The sequence below is a fragment of the Triticum aestivum genome, chromosome 6B, assembly GCF_018294505.1.
Source record: "Triticum aestivum cultivar Chinese Spring chromosome 6B, IWGSC CS RefSeq v2.1, whole genome shotgun sequence".
NCBI lineage: Eukaryota > Viridiplantae > Streptophyta > Magnoliopsida > Poales > Poaceae > Triticum > Triticum aestivum.
The window spans coordinates 163,172,205-163,194,924 of record NC_057810.1 but is presented as its reverse complement, the minus strand read 5'-3'; the positions used below and the strand labels follow the sequence as shown (position 1 = coordinate 163,194,924).

The 22,720-nt window shown below is 45.6% G+C and overlaps 1 protein-coding gene across 1 annotated transcript; it reads left to right on the top strand.

The window, feature by feature from the left end:
- Nucleotides 1–15,018: 15,018 nt before the first annotated feature.
- On the top strand, nucleotides 15,019–18,545 carry LOC123136353 (tyrosine-sulfated glycopeptide receptor 1-like). Its single transcript, XM_044555723.1, has one exon. It carries the CDS (start codon nucleotides 15,336–15,338, stop codon nucleotides 18,423–18,425), a length of 3,090 nt encoding a protein of 1,029 aa, XP_044411658.1. The 5' UTR covers nucleotides 15,019–15,335; the 3' UTR covers nucleotides 18,426–18,545.
- Nucleotides 18,546–22,720: the final 4,175 nt, after the last annotated feature.

Genomic DNA, 22,720 nt, shown 5'->3' with positions numbered 1-22,720 from the left:
CAACGACTTATATTTAGGAACGGAGGGCTACAAAATAATAATGGCACAATGTTCCCAAAAGAAATGTGATTCTGAACACTAATTATCCAACTAATAAAGTATTTAAACTATACCTAATGCATGGTTAGGTTCCAAATGACCATGTCCACACAGCACAAGTGTTCTCACAACCACAAGCTGACAAGCATCAGAGAAAAGCGATCAACCAGCCGGCCTGCCAGTGCCAGAGCTCGCACGCTACCAAGTTCCGAATTAAGACGACAACCACATTCCATGGTGCGAGTTATTTACCCAGAACCACCACACTTGGGGCTAAGGTAACTGGTCAGTACCACATTTGAGCCAAGTCACAAAAAACTACCAACTATGAGCCTAATTGGTAACGCGGAGCACTGACGGGCCGATTTGGCCGCGAAAATAGCAAAACCGACAGGTGGGACCCACCTGTCGGGCCGACATGGCACGGGCTGACGGACGCCGTGAGACGGAGGTGGACGGCTGTTTCCATGCCCGCTTATTAGGTCACGCACCCGCCGTTTCCCTGTTCAACCCCGATTCAGTTTCCTCCCGCACGTTCCTCCCGCTCCACTCATGGCGACCAGCTCCGGCGGCGGCGATGGCGGAGAAGGAGTCGACGGCTCCGGCGACGGTGGCCGTTCTAATGGTGGCCGCCACCCGCAATGCGACCCCGCCGACCCCAACCCCAATGGCGATTCGGACTCGACGGCGGCTTGGGGTAAAGCTGTCCTGCCGCCGTCGTCCCAATATGCTGTGGAGGCAGTGAAGGCAGCTGTGGACGCAGAGAAGGCGTCGGCGGCAGCTGATTTGTTGGGGGAGGAAGGCCCCCCTTTGCATCCTTCTGAATCCAGGTAAATCTCAGTGCAAAATAACTAGGGTTAGGGTTCTAGCTGTACCTAGGGTTAGGCCTAGTTGATTGCAGCAATATTGTGGTGAATAGAGTACTCTGCTGAATATGTACGTAGGGTTAGGCCTAGCTGTACTGAATGAGGAACTGCATTTTGTTATCTGAATGAGGAACTGCATTTTTTTATCTGAATTTTGTTGTCTGTACTGAATATTGCTGTTATTCAGAGAGGTTTGTAATGAATATTGTTGTTATTTAGTGTTGTTTGTACTAAATATTGCTGTTATTCAGTGTTGTTTGTACTGAATATTGTTGTTATTAAGTGTTGTTTCTACTGAATTTTGTAATTGTACTAAAAATGTTGTTATTTTGTTTTGTATTGTGTAGGCCTGAGGAGCAATGGTCATTATATTTTCAGTTTCCTTCTAAAGATGTTGCCAGAAAGTATGTCGTTGTGAAGATGTATGAGAGAGACATCACTTATGGCAGTTTGCTTAATGTGATGGTCAGAAATGGATATGGAAGTGATGACAGTATTTGCTACCTGAGGAAGGATGGCATAGGGATGCAAGGGATATCTGTCATCACAAACAACACTGAAGTGGATGATATGATAAATGGATTTAAAACCAGTCAGACATTGTGTTTGTATGTTAAAGAGGGGAAGTTAAATAGGAAGCAAGCACCAGTAGAACCTGAAGAAGTGGACCCAGCTGAAACACTTGCAGATTTGACAGTGGACCAACCTGTTGTTTTTGCTGTCAATGAGTCGGGTGTTGTGCACAAAACAACAGATCATTATGGTGGCTCATCATATGTTCTTGGTACACAAAAAATTGTTAACTATATGCCAATTAAAACAATTCCTCCACCATGCCAGCTTGTTGAGCCAGAGAAGGCAGATGCAGAGCATGAAAATAATGCATTGCAGCAGGTAAACACTCAAGTAAGTGTGAATTATGCAGATTTCCAGTTTGATACAAATGAGGAGGAGCATGCAGCAAATGAGGACACATCTGATGAAGATGATGACGACTCAGTATTTGATGAAGACTTTGTAGCTGATCTGGACATCCCAGATGCAGATTCAGATTCCATGGACTATGAACAAGAAGATAATGTAGCTAGAGAAGAAGAACAGAGGAGGAAAGTGAACAGTGATCTGAAAGACACAATTGCTGACATTAAGAGGAAGAGAGCTCAATACATGAGCAGTACACACTGTTGAAGGGGACACAGACCCTGAAGATTTATATGACATAGACTTGGAGGAAGAGGACGATGAAGGAAATATGCCCTAGAGGCAATAATAAAGTTATTATTTATTTTCTCATATCATGATAAATGTTTATTATTCATGCTAGAATTGTATTAACCGGAAACATGATACATGTGTGAATACATAGACGAACTTAATGTCACTAGTATGCCTCTACTTGACTAGCTCATTAATCAAAGATGGTTATGTTTCCTAACCATAGACATCTATTGTAATTTGATTAAAGAGATCAAATCATTAGGAGAATGATGTGATTGACTTGACCCATTCTGTTAGCCTAGCACTTGATCGTTTAGTATGTTGCTATTGCTTTCTTCATGACTTATACAAAGTTCCTACAACTATGAGATTATGCAACTCCCATTTACCGGAGGAACACTTTGTGTTCTACCAAACGTCACAACGTAACTGGGTGATTATAAAGGAGCTCTACAAGTGTCTCCAAAGGTAGATGTTGAATTGTCGTATTTCGAGATTAGGTTTTGTCACTCCGATTGTCGGAGAGGTATCTCTGGGCCCTCTCGGTAATGCACATCACTATAAGCCTTGCAAGCAATGTGACCAATGAGTTGGTTATGGAATGATGCATTACGTAACGAGTAAAGAGACTTGCCGGTAACGAGATTGAACTAGGTATTGGATACCGACGATCGAATCTCGGGCAAGTAACATACCGATGACGAAGGGAACAACGTATGTTGTTATGCGGTTTGACCGATAAAGATCTTCGTAGAATAAGTAGGAGCCAATATGAGCATCCAGGTTCCTCTATTGGTTATTGACCAGAAACAGTTCTAGGTCATGTCTACATAGTTCTCGAACCCGTAGGGTCCGCACGCTTAACGTTACGATGACAGTTTTATTACGAGTTTATAAGTTTTTGATGTACTGAAGGTTGTTCGGAGTCTCGGATGTGATCACGGACATGATGAGGAGTCTCGAAATGGTCGATACATAAAGATTGATATATTGGACGACTATATTTGGACACCGGAAGTGTTCCGGGTGATTTCGGAGAAAACCGGAGTGCCGGAGGGTTACCGGAACCCCCCCCCCCCCCGGGAACTAATGGGCCTTGTTGGGCCCTAGTGGAGAGAGAGAGGGGCCGGCCAGGGCAAGAGGCGCGCCCCCTCCCCTTGAGTCCGAATAGGACAAGGAAGGGGGGGGGGGCAGCGCCCCCCTTGTCTTTCCCCTTCCCCCTCCTTCTTGGACTAGGAAAGGGAGGGGCAAACCTACTTGGAGTAGGTTTCCCCCTCCTAGGGCGCGCCACCCCCTTGGTCGGTCCCCCTCCTCCTCCCCCCTTTATATACGGAGGAGGGGGCACCTCTATACACACAAGTTGATCTTCGTGATCGTTCCTTAGCCGTGTGCGGTGCCCCCCTCCACCATATTCCACCTCGGGCATATCGTTGCGGTGCTTAGGCGAAGCCCTGCGTCGGTAGAACATCATCATCGTCGCCACACCGTCGTGCTGACGGAACTCATCCCCGGCACCATGCTGGAACGGAGTCTGGGGATCGTCATCGAGCTGAACGTGTGCTGAACTCGGAGGTGCCGTACGTTCGGTGCTTGGATCGGTCGGATCGAGAAGACGTACAACTACATCAACCGCGTTGTCATAACGCTTCCGCTTTCGGTCTACGAGGGTACGTGGACACACTCTCCCCTCTCGTTGCTATGCATCACCATGATCTTGCGTGTGCGTAGGAATTTTTTTGAAATTACTACGTTCCTCAACAGTGGCATCAGAGCCCAGGTTTTATGCGTAGATGTTATATGCACGAGTAGAACACAAGTGAGTTGTGGGCGATACAAGTCATACTGCTTACCATCATGTCATACTTTGGTTCAGCGGTATTGTAGGATGAAGCGGCCCAGACTGACATTACGCGTACGCTTACGCGAGACTGGTTTTACCGCCATGCCTCGCACACAGGTGACTACGGGTGTCTGTTTTTGCAACTTTAGTTGAACTGAGTGTGGCTACGCCCGGTCCTTGCGAAGGTTAAAACAACACTAACTTGATAAACTATCATTGTGGTTTTGATGCGTAGGTAAGAATGGTTCTTGCTCAGCCCGTAGCAGCCACCTAAAATTTGCAACAACAAAGTAGAGGACGTCTAACTTGTTTTTGCACGGCATTTTGTGATGTGATATGGTCAAGACGTGATGCTATATTTTATTGTATCAGATGATCATGTTTTGTAACCGAAGTTATCGGCAACTAGCAGGAGCCATATGGTTGTCGCTTTATTGTATGAAATGCAAACGCCCTGTAATTGCTTTACTTTATCACTAAGCGGTAGCAATAGTCGTAGAAGCAATAGATGGCGTAACGACAACGATGCTACGATGGAGATCAAGGTGTCGCGCCGATGATGATGGTGATCACGACGGTGCTTCGGAGATGGAGATCACAAGCACAAGATGATGACGGCCATATCATATCACTTATATTGATTGCATGTGATGTTTATCCTTTATGCATCTTATCTTGCTTTGATTGACGGTAGCATTTTAAGATGATCTCTCACCTAAATTATCAAGAAGTATTCTCCCTGAGTATGCACCATTGCGAAAGTTCTTCGTGCTGAGACACCACGTGATGATCGGGTGTGATAGGCTCTACGTTCAAATACAACGGGTGCAAAACAGTTGCACATGTGGAATACTCAGGTTAAACTTGACGAGCCTAGCATATACAGATATGGCCTTCAAACACGGAGACTGAAAGGTCGAACGTGAATCATATAGTAGATATGATCAACATAGTGATGTTCACCATTGAAACTACTCCATCTCACGTGATGATCGGACATGGTTTAGTTGATTTGGATCACGTGATCACTTAGATGACTAGAGATATGTCTGTCTAAGTGGGAGTTCTTAAGTAATATGATTAATTGAACTTAAATTTATCATGATTTAGTACCTGATAGTATTTTGCTTGTCTATATTTGTTGTAGATAGATGGCTCGTGTTGTTGTTCCATTGAATTTTAATGCATTCCTTGAGAAAGCTAAGTTGAAAGATGATGGTAGAAATTACACGGACTGGGTCCGTAACCTGAGGATTATCCTCATTGCTGCACAGAAGAATTACGTCCTGGAAGCACCGCTGGGAGCCAGGCCTGCTGCAGATGCAACCGATGACGTTAAGAACGTCTGGCAGAGAAAAACTGATGACTACTCGATAGTTCAGTGTGCCATGCTTTACGGCTTGGAACCGGGTCTTCAACGACGTTTTGAACGTCATGGAGCATATGAGATGTTCCTGGAGTTGAAGTTAATATTTCAAGAAAATGGCCGGATTGAGAGATATGAAGTCTCCAATAAGTTCTATAGATGTAAGATGGAGGAGAATAGTTCTGTCAGTGAACACATACTCAAAATGTCTGGGTATAATAATCACTTGATTCAACTGGGAGTTAATCTTCCTGATGATAGTGTCATTGACAGAATTCTTCAATCACTGCCACCAAGCTACAAGAGCTTCGTGATGAACTATAATATGCAAGGGATGGACAAGACTATTCCCGAGCTCTTCGCAATGCTAAAGGCTGCGGAGGTAGAAATCAAGAAGGAGCATCAAGTGTTGATGGTCAATAAGAGCACCAGTTTCAAGAAAAAGGGCAAAGGGAAGAAGAAGGGGAACTTCAAGAAGAACAGCAAACAAGTTGCTGCTCAAGAGAAGAAACCCAAGTCTGGACCTAAGCCTGAGACTGAGTGCTTCTACTGCAAGCAGACTGGACACTGGAAGCGGAACTGCCCCAAGTATTTGGCGGATAAGAAGGATGGCAAAGTGAACAAAGGTATATGTGATATACATGTTATTGATGTGTACCTTACTAATGCTCGCAGTAGTACCTGGGTATTTGATACTGGTTCTGTTGCTAATATTTGCAACTCGAAACAGGGACTACGGATTAGGCGAAGATTGGCTAAGGACGAGGTGACGATGCGCGTGGGAAATGGTTCCAAAGTCGATGTGATCGCGGTCGGCACGCTACCTCTACATCTACCATCGGGATTAGTTTTAGACCTAAATAATTGTTATTTGGTGCCAGCGTTGAGCATGAACATTATATCTGGATCTTGTTTGATGCGAGACGGTTATTCATTTAAATCAGAGAATAATGGTTGTTCTATTTATATGAGTAATATCTTTTATGGTCATGCACACTTACAGAGTGGTCTATTTTTATTAAATCTCAATAGTAGTGATACACATATTCATATTGTTGAAGCCAAAAGATGCAGAGTTGATAATGATAGTGCAACTTATTTGTGGCACTGCCGTTTAGGTCATATCGGTGTAAAGCGCATGAAGAAACTCCATACTGATGGACTTTTGGAATCACTTGATTATGAATCACTTGGTACTTGCGAACCGTGCCTCATGGGCAAGATGACTAAAACGCCGTTCTCCGGAACTATGGAGCGAGCAACTGATTTGTTGGAAATCATACATACTGATGTATGTGGTCCAATGAATATTGAGGCTCGCGGCGGGTATCGTTATTTTCTCACCTTCACAGATGATTTGAGCAGATATGGGTATATCTACTTGATGAAACACAAGTCTGAAACATTTGAAAAGTTCAAAGAATTTCAGAGTGAAGTGGAAAATCATCGTAACAAGAAAATAAAATTTCTGCGATCTGATCGTGGAGGAGAATATTTGAGTTACGAGTTTGGTTTACATTTGAAACAATGTGGAATAGTTTCGCAACTCACGCCACCCGGAACACCACAACGAAATGGTGTGTCCGAACATCGTAATCGTACTTTACTGGATATGGTGCGATCTATGATGTCTCTTACTGATTTACCGCTATCGTTTTGGGGTTATGCTTTAGAGACGGCCGCATTCACGTTAAATAGGGCACCATCAAAATCCGTTGAGACGACGCCTTATGAACTGTGGTTTGGCAAGAAACCAAAGTTGTCGTTTCTTAAAGTTTGGGGCTGCGATGCTTATGTGAAGAAACTTCAACCAGATAAGCTCGAACCCAAATCGGAGAAATGTGTCTTCATAGGATACCCAAAAGAGACTATTGGGTACACCTTCTATCACAGATCTGAGGGCAAGATTTTCGTTGCTAAATTCGGATCCTTTCTAGAGAAGGAGTTTCTCTCGAAAGAAGTGAGTGGGAGGAAAGTAGAACTTGATGAGGTAACTGTACCTGCTCCCTTATTGGAAAGTAGTTCATCACAAGAACCGGTTCCTGTGACAACTACACCAATTAGTGAGGAAGCTAATGATATTGATCATGAAACTTCAGATCAAGTTTCTACTGAACCTCGTAGGTCTACCAGAGTAAGATCCGCACCAGAGTGGTACGGTAATCCTATTCTGGAAGTCATGTTACTTGACCATGGCGAACCTACGAACTATGAGGAAGCGATGATGAGCCCAAATTCCGCAAAATGGCTTGAAGCGATGAAATATGAGATAGGATCCATGTATGAGAACAAAGTATGGACTTTGGTGGACTTGCCCGATGATCGGCAAACCATTGAGAATAAATGGATCTTCAAGAAGAAGACTGACGCTGATGGTAATGTAACTGTCTACAAAGCTCGACTTGTTGCAAAAGGTTTTCGACAAGTTCAAGGGGTTGACTACGATGAGACTTTCTCACCCGTAGCGATGCTTAAGTCTGTCCGAATCATGTTAGCAATTGCCGCATTTTATGATTATGAAATTTGGCAAATGGATGTAAAAACTGCATTCCTGAATGGATTTCTGGAAGAAGAGTTGTATATGATGCAACCGGAAGGTTTTGTCGATCCAAAAGGTGCTAACAAAGTGTGCAAGCTCCAGCGATCCATTTATGGACTGGTGCAAGCATCTCGGAGTTGGAATAAACGCTTTGATAGTGTGATCAAAGCATATGGTTTTATACAGACTTTTGGAGAAGCCTGTATTTACAAGAAAGTGAGTGGGAGCTCTGTAGCATTTCTGATATTATATGTAGATGACATATTGTTAATTGGAAATGATATAGAATTTCTGGATAGCATAAAGGGATACTTGAATAAAAGTTTTTCAATGAAAGACCTCGGTGAAGCTGCTTACATATTGGGCATCAAGATCTATAGAGATAGATCAAGACGCTTAATTGGACTTTCACAAAGCACATACCTTGATAAAGTTTTGAAAAAGTTCAAAATGGATCAGGCAAAGAAAGGGTTCTTGCCTGTATTGCAAGGTGTGAAGTTGAGTCAGACTCAATGCCCGACCACAGCAGAAGATAGAGAGAAAATGAAAGATGTTCCCTATGCTTCAGCCATAGGCTCTATCATGTATGCAATGCTGTGTACCAGACCTGATGTATGCTTAGCAATAAGTTTAGCAGGGAGGTACCAAAGTAATCCAGGAGTGGATCACTGGACAGCGGTCAAGAACATCCTGAAATACCTGAAAAGGACTAAGGATATGTTTCTCGTTTATGGAGGTGACAAAGAGCTAGTCGTAAATGGTTACGTCGATGCAAGCTTTGACACTGATCCGGACGATTCTAAATCGCAAACCGGATACGTGTTTTTATTAAACGGTGGAGCTGTAAGTTGGTGCAGTTCTAAACAAAGCGTCGTGGCGGGATCTACATGCGAAGCGGAGTACATAGCTGCTTCGGAAGCAGCAAATGAAGGAGTCTGGATGAAGGAGTTCATTTCCGATCTAGGTGTCATACCTAGTGCATCGGGACCAATGAAGATCTTCTGTGACAATACTGGTGCAATTGCCTTGGCAAAGGAATCCAGATTTCACAAGAGGACCAAGCACATCAAGAGACGCTTCAATTCCATCCGGGACCAAGTCCAGGTGGGAGACATAGAGATTTGCAAGATACATACGGATCTGAATGTTGCAGACCCATTGACTAAGCCTCTTCCATGAGCAAAACATGATCAGCACCAAGACTCCATGGGTGTTAGAATCATTACTGTGTAATCTAGATTATTGACTCTAGTGCAAGTGGGAGACTGAAGGAAATATGCCCTAGAGGCAATAATAAAGTTATTATTTATTTCCTCATATCATGATAAATGTTTATTATTCATGCTAGAATTGTATTAACCGGAAACATGATACATGTGTGAATGCATAGACGAACTTAATGTCACTAGTATGCCTCTACTTGACTAGCTCATTAATCAAAGATGGTTATGTTTCCTAACCATAGACATGTGTTGTAATTTGATTAGAGAGATCACATCATTAGGAGAATGATGTGATTGACTTGACCCATTCCGTTAGCCTAGCACTTGATCGTTTAGTATGTTGCTATTGCTTTCTTCATGACTTATACAACGTTCCTACAACTATGAGATTATGCAACTCCCGTTTACCGGAGGAACACTTTGTGTGCTACCAAATGTCACAACGTAACTGGGTGATTATAAAGGAGCTCTCCAGGTGTCTCCAAAGGTAGATGTTGAGTTGGCGTATTTCGAGATTAGGTTTTGTCACTCCGATTGTCGGAGAGGTATCTCTGGGCCCTCTCGGTAATGCACATCACTATAAGCCTTGCAAGCAATGTGACCAAAGAGTTGGTTACGGAATGATGCATTATGTAATGAGTAAAGAGACTTGCCGGTAACGAGATTGAACTAGGTATTGGATACCGACGATCGAATCTCGGGCAAGTAACATACCGATGACAAAGGGAACAATGTATGTTGTTATGCGGTTTGACCGATAAAGATCTTCGTAGAATATGTAGGAGCCAATATGAGCATCCAGGTTACGCTATTGGTTATTGACCAGAAACAGTTCTAGGTCATGTCTACATAGTTCTCGAACCCGTAGGGTCCGCACGCTTAACGTTACGATGACAGTTTTATTATGAGTTTATAAGTTTTTGATGTACCGAAGGTTGTTCGGAGTCCCGGATGTGATCACGGACATGACGAGGAGTCTCGAAATGGTCGAGACATAAAGATTGATATATTGGACGACTATATTCGGACACCGGAAGTGTTCCGGGTGATTTCGGAGAAAACCGAAGTGCGGGAGGGTTACCGGAACCCCCCCCCCGGGAACTAATGGGCCTTGTTGGGCCCTAGTGGAGAGAGATAGGGGCCGGCCAGGGCAAGACACACCCCCTCCCCTTGAGTCCGAATAGGACAAGGAAGGGGGGGCGGCGCCCCCCTTGCCTTTCCCCTTTCCCACTCCTTCCTTCCCCCTCCTTCTTGGACTAGGAAAGGGAGGGGCAAACCTACTTGGAGTAGGTTTCCCCCTCCTAGGGTGCGCCACCCCCTTGGCCGGCCCCCTCCTCCTCCCCTCCTTTATATACAAAGGAGGGGGGCACCTCTATACACACAAGTTGATCTTCGTGATCGTTCCTTAGCCGTGTGTGGTGCCCCCTCCACCATATTCCACCTCGGTCATATCATTGTGGTGCTTAGGCGAAGCCTTATGTCGGTAGAACATCATCATCGTCACCACGCTGTCGTGCTGACGGAACTCATCCCCGACACCCTGCTGGATCGTAGTCCGGGGATCGTCATCGAGCTGAACGTGTGCTGAATTCGGAGGTGCCGTACGTTCGGTGCTTGGATCGGTCGGATCGAGAAGACGTACGACTACATCAACCGCGTTGTCATAACGCTTTCGCTTTCGGTCTACGAGGGTACGTGGACACACTCTCCCCTCTCGTTGCTATGCATCACCATGATCTTGCGTGTGCGTAGGAAATTTTTTGAAATTACTACATTCCCCAACAGATGATGACTGTCAAGAGATAGCAGTTCAGATTCATGCCATAATTTCAAATTCTAGACTTGCAACAGATAAACTGCATAATTCAGTACAAATTTAACCATTACAACATGACAGTGCACTTCTAGTTAGGTCTGATTATTCAGTGCAACAGAGCACACCTACACCAGTACAATACCACATTACATAATTAGAAATCATCACAGATCTCCTTCAACTTCTTGATCTTGTCCTTGTAGCCATGCTTCTGTTTCAGCAAATCAGAGATGATGTACTCTAGCTTTTCTTCTCTTCCTTTAGTTGGTCTCTCTCTGTGAGCACTTGTTCTCTCTCTACCACAAGCTTGTCCCTCTCCTTCTCTGCCTTTGCCCTGGGTAACTGATGTAGGTTTGTGCAACCATGGTCTGCCAGCTTCTTCTTCTCCATCTCCTCTTTCAGATCATTGAGAGCCAACCTAGTATTACCCAGCTCAGTAATAGCAGCCTCCTTGTCAGCAACCATTTTTGCAAAATCAAGTTTGAAAAATCTCAGCTCTTCTTCCATCTTCCTCTTTTCTCCAACTACTTTGTAATTGTATTCAGCAAGCTGAACATTGTCTTTCAGCATGTCCTTCATTTCTTTCTCATACATGCTCCACAATTCATTTAGGCAAAACTGCAAAGCCACTGACCACTCAGGGTCTATCCACTCCAAATAGTTGCACTTTAGTTCAGCCTATGATTCAGAAGAGATGTTCTCAGTAAGAAATTTTTGTCATTTTTAACAGCACATAAATGCACAAATGTTCTCAGTAATATGTGTTGTCAGTAAGAATATATGCTGTCATTATAACAACAATTGTATTTCCACCAAATTATTTCCACCGAATAATGTTGTACACTACTTAATTAATTGGGGCAAATTACACTGGCATAGCATAATTTACTACTGTCAGAGCATAATTATATCAACTGTGGGCAGTGACAATTCTTCACACTAATAGCAGAGGAAAATTTGCTTCTGGCATTTGAATGGAGCAAGAACTAACTAAGACTAACTAAATACAGTAATAACAAACATACCTTCTCCTGAGCACAAGCAAGAAAACGTCGGCCAGTGTCCGTAGAGTCAAATGCTACTAGCCTGAGGCAAGGCTCGCGATGCAGACAACGAGAGGAGAGCTCATGAGCAACGCCACTCCATTCATAGCATGGGATAGTCCTAGAAAGCTAAAAACAAAAGAGATTGAACAAATCAGCAACTTGGTCAGAAACCCCCAACTCAAGAACCCTAAATGCTCAAGAACCCTAACCCTAAATGGTGGAATCCCCAAATGAATGTACCTGGCTAGTCACTGACTCGTCGTCCGAAGAAGAACAGCTTGACCCATCGCTCCAGGAAACCATGGCGGACCGGCGGACGGCGGCGAGACGACGGTGGCGGCGACGGCGGCGGTCGTGGTCGAGACAGAGGAGTCGGATGCGCTTTGCTGCGGTCTGGTCGGACCAGCGACCGATGCGGCCCACTAGTACACGGGCGTGGAAACGGCCGTCCCCCTCCGTCTCACGGCGTCCGTCAGCCCGCGCCACGTCGGCCCGACAGGTGGGTCCCACCTGTCGGTTTCGCTGTTTTCGCGGTCAAATCGGCCCATCAGTGCTCCGCGTTACCAATTAGGCTCAGAGTTGGTAGTTTTTTGTGACTTGGCTCAAATGTGGTACTGACCGGTTACCCTAGCCCCAAGTGCGGTGGTTTTAGGTAAATAACTCCCATGGTGCACAATAGTGCGCCAGTGGAGAACGGAAAACAAATCTGGCGTGATAAGGGTAAGTAAATCAAGAGGATGGAAGAGAGAACAGGTGATCACCCAGCAGGTCAACCATCCACCCCATCCATCGGTTCAATCGCCGGTTCGGTTTTTCAAACTATGGAGCCAACGTCAGAACCAACAACTGTCTCGTGTCATCGTCATCAGAGGGCTCCTCCACAGCAACTCCGACTTCATAAACACAAGCGAGTCACGGCGACCCCTCGAACATGCTGGATAAGACCGACTACCAAAACACAATTACAAATCCGATTCCGCTTGAAGTTGCCATCGTTGGTACACAAGAAAGCCACGCAAAAACATCTACACCGCCGGACGGACACATGCCGACCACAATGCGGTGCCGGATTCTTTGTACTGTCATTAGAGAGTAAAAAAAGGCCGCCCCTGCAAGGACGACGGGCTTCCATGGGTTAGTTTCCGTAATAGATCAAGTGGGCCGGTGTTTTGAATCATAGAGATAGTAGTTACCTTGTCGAGGTTTATACAAGAAAGAGGATTATAGCTCAATAAGCTGTTGCTTTATACCGTGCTTGCCGCACGGTGGAACAGACTCCCGAGCGTCACCTTTTATGCTGTGAGGTGCTACCCAAAGTTGGCGATGTGGTACTAAACATGTACACGACAGACATCGATCACGGCCTCACGGTAAAACGGCGATACGGAGTAACGGAGGCACAAGCACGTAGGTATGTGTAAGTTCCAGCGAGGGTGGCATCGCCGTCGCGTGCAACTGGCAAACGGCGAACATGCGCTCGTCGTACATCACCCGATTCGAGCCGCCGTGAGTTTGCACCGACTCTCGTGGCTCGTGGGTAGCTGCCGGGACTGGCCAGAGCACGTGCCGGACGTGCCTATTCTACGCTGGCTGGCCTCCCGGGTGCCGGAGCTCGTTGTTTCTGCCGTGCTCGGTGCTCGCCGGCGCACCGGCTGCCGGCCGACGCTGGTGTGGAGCTTCTTTGGGTTCTTGGACTATAGTAGGCTGGGTGTTAAAGAAAAACTATTTATTCTCCATGGGCAAAATTACCCCGGTCAAGACTCAAGACTAACACACTGGAGAAAGGAGAAGATAACACCTAGGACAACAAACAAGACGATTGGATCAACGACGCGTTGGGAGCAAACGTACAAGCGCGTCCAGAGAACCATCGTCGCGTAGTCAGGCCAGTGGTCACGCCGCCATTTTTGTACTCCAAGTGGCCAAGTGTGGAACTTCCAACTGGCGCTATGCACAAAAACAAGTTGCATGTACGCGCCAAAATTCATGAACATGTGGGAAATACACGCTCGATCCCCAGGCGGCCACGCCAAATACAACGTGTGTTTCATCGCAAAAATAATAATTAATAAAAAAGCATGGGCCAGCCACTTTCCTGTATTATGTTCTTCAGTCCGCACTGTATCTGATAATAGCATGCGGAAATCCTGGGATCCTGCACCTGACAGCAGGAAAACAGAGGTGTCACTGATATGTAGGGTGTCAGCCACTTGCCATATTTTTTTCTCAATCAGATAGGAAAAATCATTGACCACCTGTACACTGCTCAATGATAGAGTGCAGCATCTAAAATAATAATAATGATACATTGTACTAGTAGCTAACATCACTACATCAGCACATCATTATCATCTACTGTACTACAAAATAATAATGGCACAGTGTTCCCAAAAGAAATGTGATTCTGAACGTTAATTATTCAACTAATAAAGTATTTAAACTATACCTAATGCATGGTTAGGTTCCAAAGGACCATGTCCACACAGCACAGGCGTTCCCACAACCACAAGCTGACAAGCATCAGAGAAAAGCGATCAACCAGCCGGCCTGCCAGTGCCAGAGCTCACACGCTACCAAGTTCCGAATTAAGACGACAACCACATTCCATGGTGCACAATAGTGCGCCAGTGGAGAACGGAAAACAACAGCAAACGTAAACATCAGATAAAGCTCGCGTGATAAGGTGATAAGGGTAAGTAAATCAAGAGGATGGAAGAGAGAACGGGTGATCACCGAGCAGGTCAACCATCCACCCCGTCCATTAAGGAACAAAATTGCACTTCTTCTTGTCCTCCACTTGGCCTTGTCCACACCCTGATTGAGACGCCGATGATCGCTCTCGATTGCAGTGGCCTTCCTGAAATGATCGCCCGTGTACTATCTCACCGGCTGAATATTCTGCAAATCTTCACCAACTGTTTCTTTTTCAAAAGAAAAGATGCCTTTTCCTGTTCACCAAAATCCAAAGGGTGTCAGGGCAAGTAAAGATAAGTGCTAGTGGGTAGAGGTTAGATTTGTTTAGTGAAGCCGGTAAGATAACCGTTGTCAGGGAAAGCAAAGTACGGAGCAATGTAAGAATTCGTTAAGGATTGAGTCAAGGATAAACACAAAATCTACACTGCAGTTTTCTTTTGTACGGAAGGTGTTCAGGAAGATCGGGCAATTGACTTGTCAGTAGATTATAGCAGGAAGCCAATAGCGGAACACTGAAACATCAGTGTGAAGTGTGAACTGGGAAGCAGCTGGTGGGCTGGTGATGAGCACAAGGGACAGAACAAATGGGAGCAAGATCTGCTTCTTTCTTCCCCCCTCTATGAAGATGCTTTATCCAGTCAGTGCACAACTTAAGCTCTGGTTCTCATGCTAGTTTCACCACGAAACCATGCAGACACTCCATTTTTCCGACAAGACACACAGCAAGATATTCCACATACCTTCCCTTTGCCTCGCACTTGTGCTGCTGATCTGCCTGGTCTCTCCGGGCAGTTCGTGCACGGAGACGGAGAAGGGCTCCCTTCTACAGTTCCTCGCCGGGCTCTCACAAGACGGTGGCCTCCCTGCGACATGGCGGAATGGCACGGATTGCTGCAAGTGGGAAGGGATCACCTGCAGGCAAGATGGGACGGTCACCGCTGTCTTCCTGCCTTCGAAGGGCCTCCAGGGGCACATCTCACAGTCCCTTGGGGTCCTCACCGGGCTGCAGTACCTTAATCTCTCCCACAACTCGCTGTCCGGTGGACTGCCACCGGAGTTGATGTCGTCCAGCAGCATTACTATCCTTGATGTCAGCTTTAACCAGCTCAATGGAACGCTCCAGGAGCTGCCATCTTCAACGCCTGCCCAGCCTCTACAGGTACTGAACATCTCCAGCAACTCATTTACAGGACAGTTTCCATCCACCACATGGAAAGCAATGGCAAATTTGATCGCACTCAATGCCAGTAAGAACAGATTTACTGGGCAGATACCAACTCATTTCTGTAACAGCTCGCCGTCCTTCACTGTGCTTGAACTGTCTTTCAACAAATTCAGTGGCAGCATCCCCCCAAGTCTTGGTAATTGCTCCAAGCTGAGAGAGCTCAGGGCTGGATACAACAACCTCAGTGGAGCTATTGATGGTACACACATAACCAACCTCAGAAATCTTGTAGTCCTTCATCTTGGATGGAACAACTTCAGTGGCAAGATTCCAGTTTCTATAGGACAGCTCAAGAAATTGGAGGAGCTCCATTTGGCTTACAACAACATGTCAGGGGAACTGCCATCTGCTCTGAGCAACTGCACAAATCTCATAACAATTGACCTCAAGAGCAATCACTTCAGTGGAAAACTTACCAAGGTCAATTTCTCCAACCTGCCCAATCTAAGAATTTTAGACCTCTGGTTAAACAACTTCACCGGTGAAGTTCCAGAAAGCATATACTCGTGCAGTAATCTGATTGCACTGCGGCTATCTAGCAACAACTTACACGGACAGCTCTCATCGAGAATAGGTAATCTGAAGTACCTCTCCTTCTTGTCACTCGGTAAAAACAATTTCACAAACATTACAAATGCACTTCAGATCCTTAAGAGCAGCAAGAACCTGACAACACTGCTTATGGGGCACAACTTTAGGGGAGAGATACTCTCACAGGATGAAACAATTGATGGTTTTGGAAGTCTTCAGGTTCTCGATATACAAGGTTGCAATTTTTCTGGGAGAATACCTGTGTGGATATCAAGGGCTGTAAACTTGCAGATGCTATTTTTATGTGGCAATCGACTCACTGGGTCAATACCAGGCTGGATCAGCTCTCTAAGTCATCTCTTCTATATGGATGTGTCAAGCAACAGTCTTACAGGAGAAATCCCATTAACCTTAACCGAGATGCCAGTGCTAAAATCAACTGATAACGCAACTCATTTGGACCCAACGGTCTTTGAGCTGCCTGTTTATAATGGTCCAGCACTTCAATACCGTGTGGTTACATCTTTCCCAGCAGTGTTGAATCTAAGCAATAACAATTTCACAGGTGTGATTCCCACACAGATTGGTCAGCTGAAAGTGCTTGCTGTACTTGACTTCAGCTTCAACAAGTTATCTGGACAGATCCCACAATCGGTCTGCAACCTCGCAAACTTGCAGGTACTAGACTTGTCCAGCAACAATCTCACAGGTGCTATTCCAGCTGCATTGAACACCCTGCACTTCCTTTCAGCATTCAGTATTTCAAACAATGACCTAGAAGGGCCTATTCCATCTGGAGGCCAGTTTGATACATTTCAGAATTCTAGTTTCAGTGGGAACCCAAAGCTGTGTGTCTCTATGCTAACCCACAAATGTGATTCAGCTTCGATACCTCCACCATCCACAAAAGAGACCACAAAACCACGATATAAGAAGTCTGTTTTTGTAATTGCATTTGGTGTGTTCTTTGGAGGCATCGCTGCTCTTTTGTTGCTGGGGCGGCTCATTGTATTTATCAGGATAAATGGCATTAGAATAAGAAATAGAAGGGAGAATAATGGAGATATTGAAGCAACTTCGTTCTACTCCAGTTCAGAGCAAACATTAGTGGTGATGCGGATGCCGCAAGGGAAGACAGAAGGAACCAAGCTCAAATTCGCTGACATTTTGAAAGCCACAAACAACTTTGACAAGGAGAATATCATTGGATGCGGAGGTTATGGATTAGTCTACAAGGCAGAGCTACCTGATGGCTCCAAGCTGGCAATAAAAAAGCTCAACGGTGAAATGTGTCTGATGGAAAGGGAGTTCAGTGCCGAGGTTGATGCACTCTCCATGGCACAACATGAAAATCTTGTACCACTGTGGGGTTATTGTGTCCAGGGAAACTCGAGGTTCCTTGTATATTCCTATATGGAGAATGGTAGCCTGGACGACTGGCTGCATAACAGGTATGATGATGCTATATCGTTTCTTGACTGGCCGACACGGCTCAAGATAGCACAAGGAGCAAGCATGGGCCTTTCTTATATCCATGATGTCTGCAAGCCTCAAATTGTCCACCGTGACATCAAATCCAGTAACATCCTACTGGACAAAGAATTTAAAGCTTATGTTGCTGATTTTGGGCTAGCCAGATTGATCCTTCCCGACAGAACTCATGTTACAACTGAGTTGGTCGGCACTATGGGTTATATCCCTCCCGAGTATGGGCAAGCATGGGTTGCTACTTTGAGAGGTGATATGTACAGTTTTGGAGTAGTCTTGCTTGAGCTGCTCACCGGAAGGAGACCTGTTACAGTCCTGTCTACATCAAAAGAACTTGTCCCATGGGTTCTACAGATGAGGTCCGAGGGTAAGCAGACAGAAGTCCTGGATCCAACACTTCGTGGAAGAGGCTATGAAGAGCAAATGCTAAAAGTGCTTGAAACCGCTTGCAAGTGTGTTGATAACAATCAATTCAGAAGGCCAGCTATCGCAGGAGTAGTCTCCTCCCTGTCCAGTATAGAAGCTAACCCATAGATGCAAAGATCAGCCAAGATAAAATGAACTACACATGATAGATAGTCTTGTATTTTGTGCATGATGTACATGTAACATTCGTAGTTTCACTATAAGTGCTACCTTAGAGTTTGGTTTGTACTTTGTACAGAGACTAACAGGTTGCCATTTTGAGCTTTAGGTACTTCCTTAAGAAAAGGTTTTTGCAAAATTCATAGTATAATTTTTCCATGTTTCTTAAAGTACTATACATATACAGATATACTTAAGTTTCACAGGCATGGGACAAAGTTAGATATGCAAAATGCTTTTTTTTTCCTCGGAGAAATATTCCAAATGGTTTCAACTTAAGTACAGATACCATGTGCTGTCAGCATTGAAAATGGTTTCCATTCAAGTGCAGATATTGTGTGATGTCATCCATTTGCTTTCTATCAGCTGTTTTGAGAAAACCACCAGAGTTGGAGGTGCATTACCGAATTACTATACATCAAGGTTTGGTTAGTACAAGTCCAACCATCGAACAAATGGAATGAGAATTTGAGAACGTAATACGACTACTGTCTTCCGAATTTAAATAACTCAGCACGCGCAAAAGAATGAAGTCACTAGCATAATACGAGGAGGAATGATACTACCTACCATGCCGAAGGATTCACGTGGGCACGTGGCCAAGAAACCACGGGCCGCAAAACCGTAGCTCGCCACTTCGGCGTATACACATACGCATCAGAATGCTTCCGAGCGTGGTCTACGAGCCTATCCGGCTTCTCGACGGCAACCGTCGCGGTCCAAGAAAAGACACCCGGGTCGGCATTGCGCCGAACGGCCTGGGCGCGCTGCTGCCGAGGCGGCCGGCGCTAGGCACAAAAGGCCGGCATTGCGTCAGAGGAATAGATGCCAGCGTGCGCGTGGAACGGAGCAAGCACGGCCGCGTGCGAGGAGGAGGCACTTCCGTCTTCCGGTGAGAATGGCGGAGTTGCGACTCGCCGGGAGCGGTGAGCGATGGCGAGAGAGCGGCGCAAGGGCGCTGACATATATCGATTACTCTTGATTTTGAAGAGTATATGTATCGCTTACTGTGCTACGGTTTTTTTTTTAAGCTAAAAAGCCAGTTGGCTCTTTATTCATTTGGCGCTAGCATGTCTGACTGTATAAAATCAGCAATCCACCCAGGGATTGTCTCATACATAAGCTGAGAAGAAGAAAGTTCTAAAGAATGATGCTAAAAAAAAAGTTCTAAAGAATGTCTAGCTATCCGGTGAGCCACCGTATTACAACGCCGGTTAGCAAACCGTAGCTTAAACCCCTGGAAAAAAGTACTAAGCATTTCAATCTCTTTTAAGAGATGGTAAATGACGATTTCTGCGGTGACTCCCACAGCCTTATAATCTCCTGGCAATCCGTTTCGACTTCAACTCGATGTAGCCCCATATCACATGCCATGGAAAGCCCATCTCTACATGCAAGGAGTTTAAGTGTGAGTGGATCAATTATGCCGTCATACCTTGAGCCTCCTGCTCTACGGAAGAAACCATGATGATCACGGGCAATATAACCCGTTCCTCCTCGCGCCAGTGCCGAGGCAGTAGCTCCATCTGTATTGATCTTAACCCAGCCTTCCTCTGGTGGTTGCCATCGTGGGGGACAACCCGGCTGGTTCTTCTCACTAACAGGGAACTCAAGCGCTCGCACAATTTCTTCTATGATGATCATGGATTGCGACGGCTGATACACTTGTTCTCCATGTGTATATCTGTTTCTTGAGTGCCACACCGCCCACATCACCGTAATCATAATAGCAGCCTCCTCTTGCTTAAACAGTTTATGATCAAGCAAATCCTTGGACCATGTTATCGGGTGTAGTCTTGGGATACGAATATCAAAAAATCGCTCTGCTGCCTCCCAGAACCATACCGCATGGTCGCACTCCATGAGTGCATGATATAGAGTTTCGCTTTCATGTCCACACATGGGACAGTGCGGCGACTCCTTGATATGTCGCCATCTCAACTCGCCGTAATTTGGTAGGAATCCTTTCAGAACTCGCCACCAAAAAACTCGAATTTTTGGAAGCACATTCAGTTTCCATAATGCACGCCAGGTTTCTTCAGCTCTAGAAGATGAGCCTACTGTTGCCGAAAGTTGAAGCTTTGCTTGCATCGTTTGCCGGTATGCTGATCGAACTGTGAAAATGCCAGATCTCTCCCAGGCCCATGCCCATATGTCTCTGCCTCCTCCTCTCGGTCTAGGCATGGCCAATATTGCATCTGCATCCGGGGGTAAAACAGACTCCTGATGGTCTCTACATCCCATTGATTTGTCTCCGGGTTAATCAAATCAGCCACAAGCTGAATAGAGTTCGGCTTGAGTGCTCCCATTGGAGTCATGGAGGTGGAGCCCTCTATCCAATGGTCATGCCACACTTCGGTTGTTGATCCATCTCCCACTCGTCGGATTAGTCCCTTCTTTAGCATCTCCCTCCCAACAATGATGGCCTTCCAAGTTTTTGATGCACTCTTCGGACAACCCGCAGTTAGGAACTCCTCATTTGGGAAGTATCTTCCCTTGAGAACTCGGGCGCACAAGCTGTTTGGATTGTCAAGAATTCTCCATGCTTGCTTTGCCAACATCGCGTCGTTGAACGTTTCGAAGTCCCGGAATCCGAGGCCTCCTTGTGACTTTGCTACACTCATCTTATCCCACGCCTGCCAATGCATTCCCTTCTTATCAAGTGACCCAGCCCACCAATATTTTGACATATTCGTCGTCAGTTTCTTGCACAGACCTTTTGTGAGTTTGAAACAACTCATAGAGAAGGCCGGTAAGGCTTGAACCACTGATTTCAGGAGAACTTCTTTTGCAGCGCACGACATCTTCCGCTGACACCACCCTTGCACCTTCGACCTAGACCGCTCGTTGATGTGTTCGAAGCTCTGTTCCGAGATCCTTCCCGTGGCAGTCGGAAGCCCAAGGTATTTCTCGGACATGGCCTCCCTATGTATCTGAAGGGCGGCTTTGACACCCCTTCTGACGGACGCCCCGCTGTTTGGGCTAAAGTAAACTGAGCTCTTCATCTTGTTTGCACTTTGCCCCGAGCCCATACTGTATTGTTCCAGGATTTCACTTAACCTGGTTGCACTCCTCGAGTCAGCTTTCATGAAGATCAAACAATCATCTGCAAAGAGGAGATGCGAAATCCATGGTGCAGAAGCACCCACTCGGATACCCCTGTCTATCCAGCCGCCATCATAGTTTTGAAGCATACAAGACAGACCCTCTCCACAGAGAAGAAACAAATAAGGCGAAATCGGGTCTCCTTGCCGAAAGCCTCTAGAAGGTAAAAAGGCTGGTAACAACTCACCGTTGACCTTCACTCGGTAGTTTACGGTGTTCACACATCTCATAATAAGAGAAATCCAGCGTTCATGAAAACCCAGTTGGTGCATTATCCCTTCCAGGTACACCCATTCCACTCGGTCATACGCTTTGATCATATCGATCTTGACCGCACAACATCCTTGTTTCCCTCGCTTCCTTTTCATTGAATGTATACATTCATAAGCCACTAGGATGTTGTCAGTAATCAATCGTCCTTGAACGAAAGCACTTTGCTCCTCTGCAATAATCTCATCAAGGATCTCTTTCAGCCGGTTAACAAGTACCTTCGAGCATATTTTGTAGAGAACATTGCACAAAGAAATTGGTCTATACTGAGTGATATTTTGCAGGTTTCTGACCTTTGGTATAAGAACAATAATCGTGTTGTTCACAGTGTCTGGCATTGGTCCTCCGTTCAAAAAACTTAGGACAGCTGTAGTAACATCAGGCCCTATAAGCTCCCAATGTTTCTGGTAGAAAGCAGCGTGAAAACCATCACACCCGGGCGCCTTTGAAGGCCCCATAGCAAAAACTGCAGCCTTCACTTCTTCCTCCTTGAACGCCCGCAACAACCGTTCGTTCATAGGTACTGTAATCTTATGTGGCACGTGGTGAAGAACTGCTTGAACATCCGTATGTTCCTGCGCCGTGTACAAACCAGTGTAGAACTGCTGTACCTCAGCATGTATGTCCTCCTTGGTCTCGCATACTGAGCCATCCGCAGCTTGCAGACTGCGTATGCGATTCCTACTCTTGCGGGCAGAGGCACGAGCTTGGAAAAACCCCGTGTTACGATCCCCCGCTTTTAGCCAGTCCACTCTCGATCTTTGGCGGGCCATGATTTCTTCCTTGTGAAGTAGATCAGAGAGCTGGCGGCATAGATCCTTTTCCCTCTTGGTCGGTCCCCTGAAAAGCGAATTCGACCTTTCAGTTTC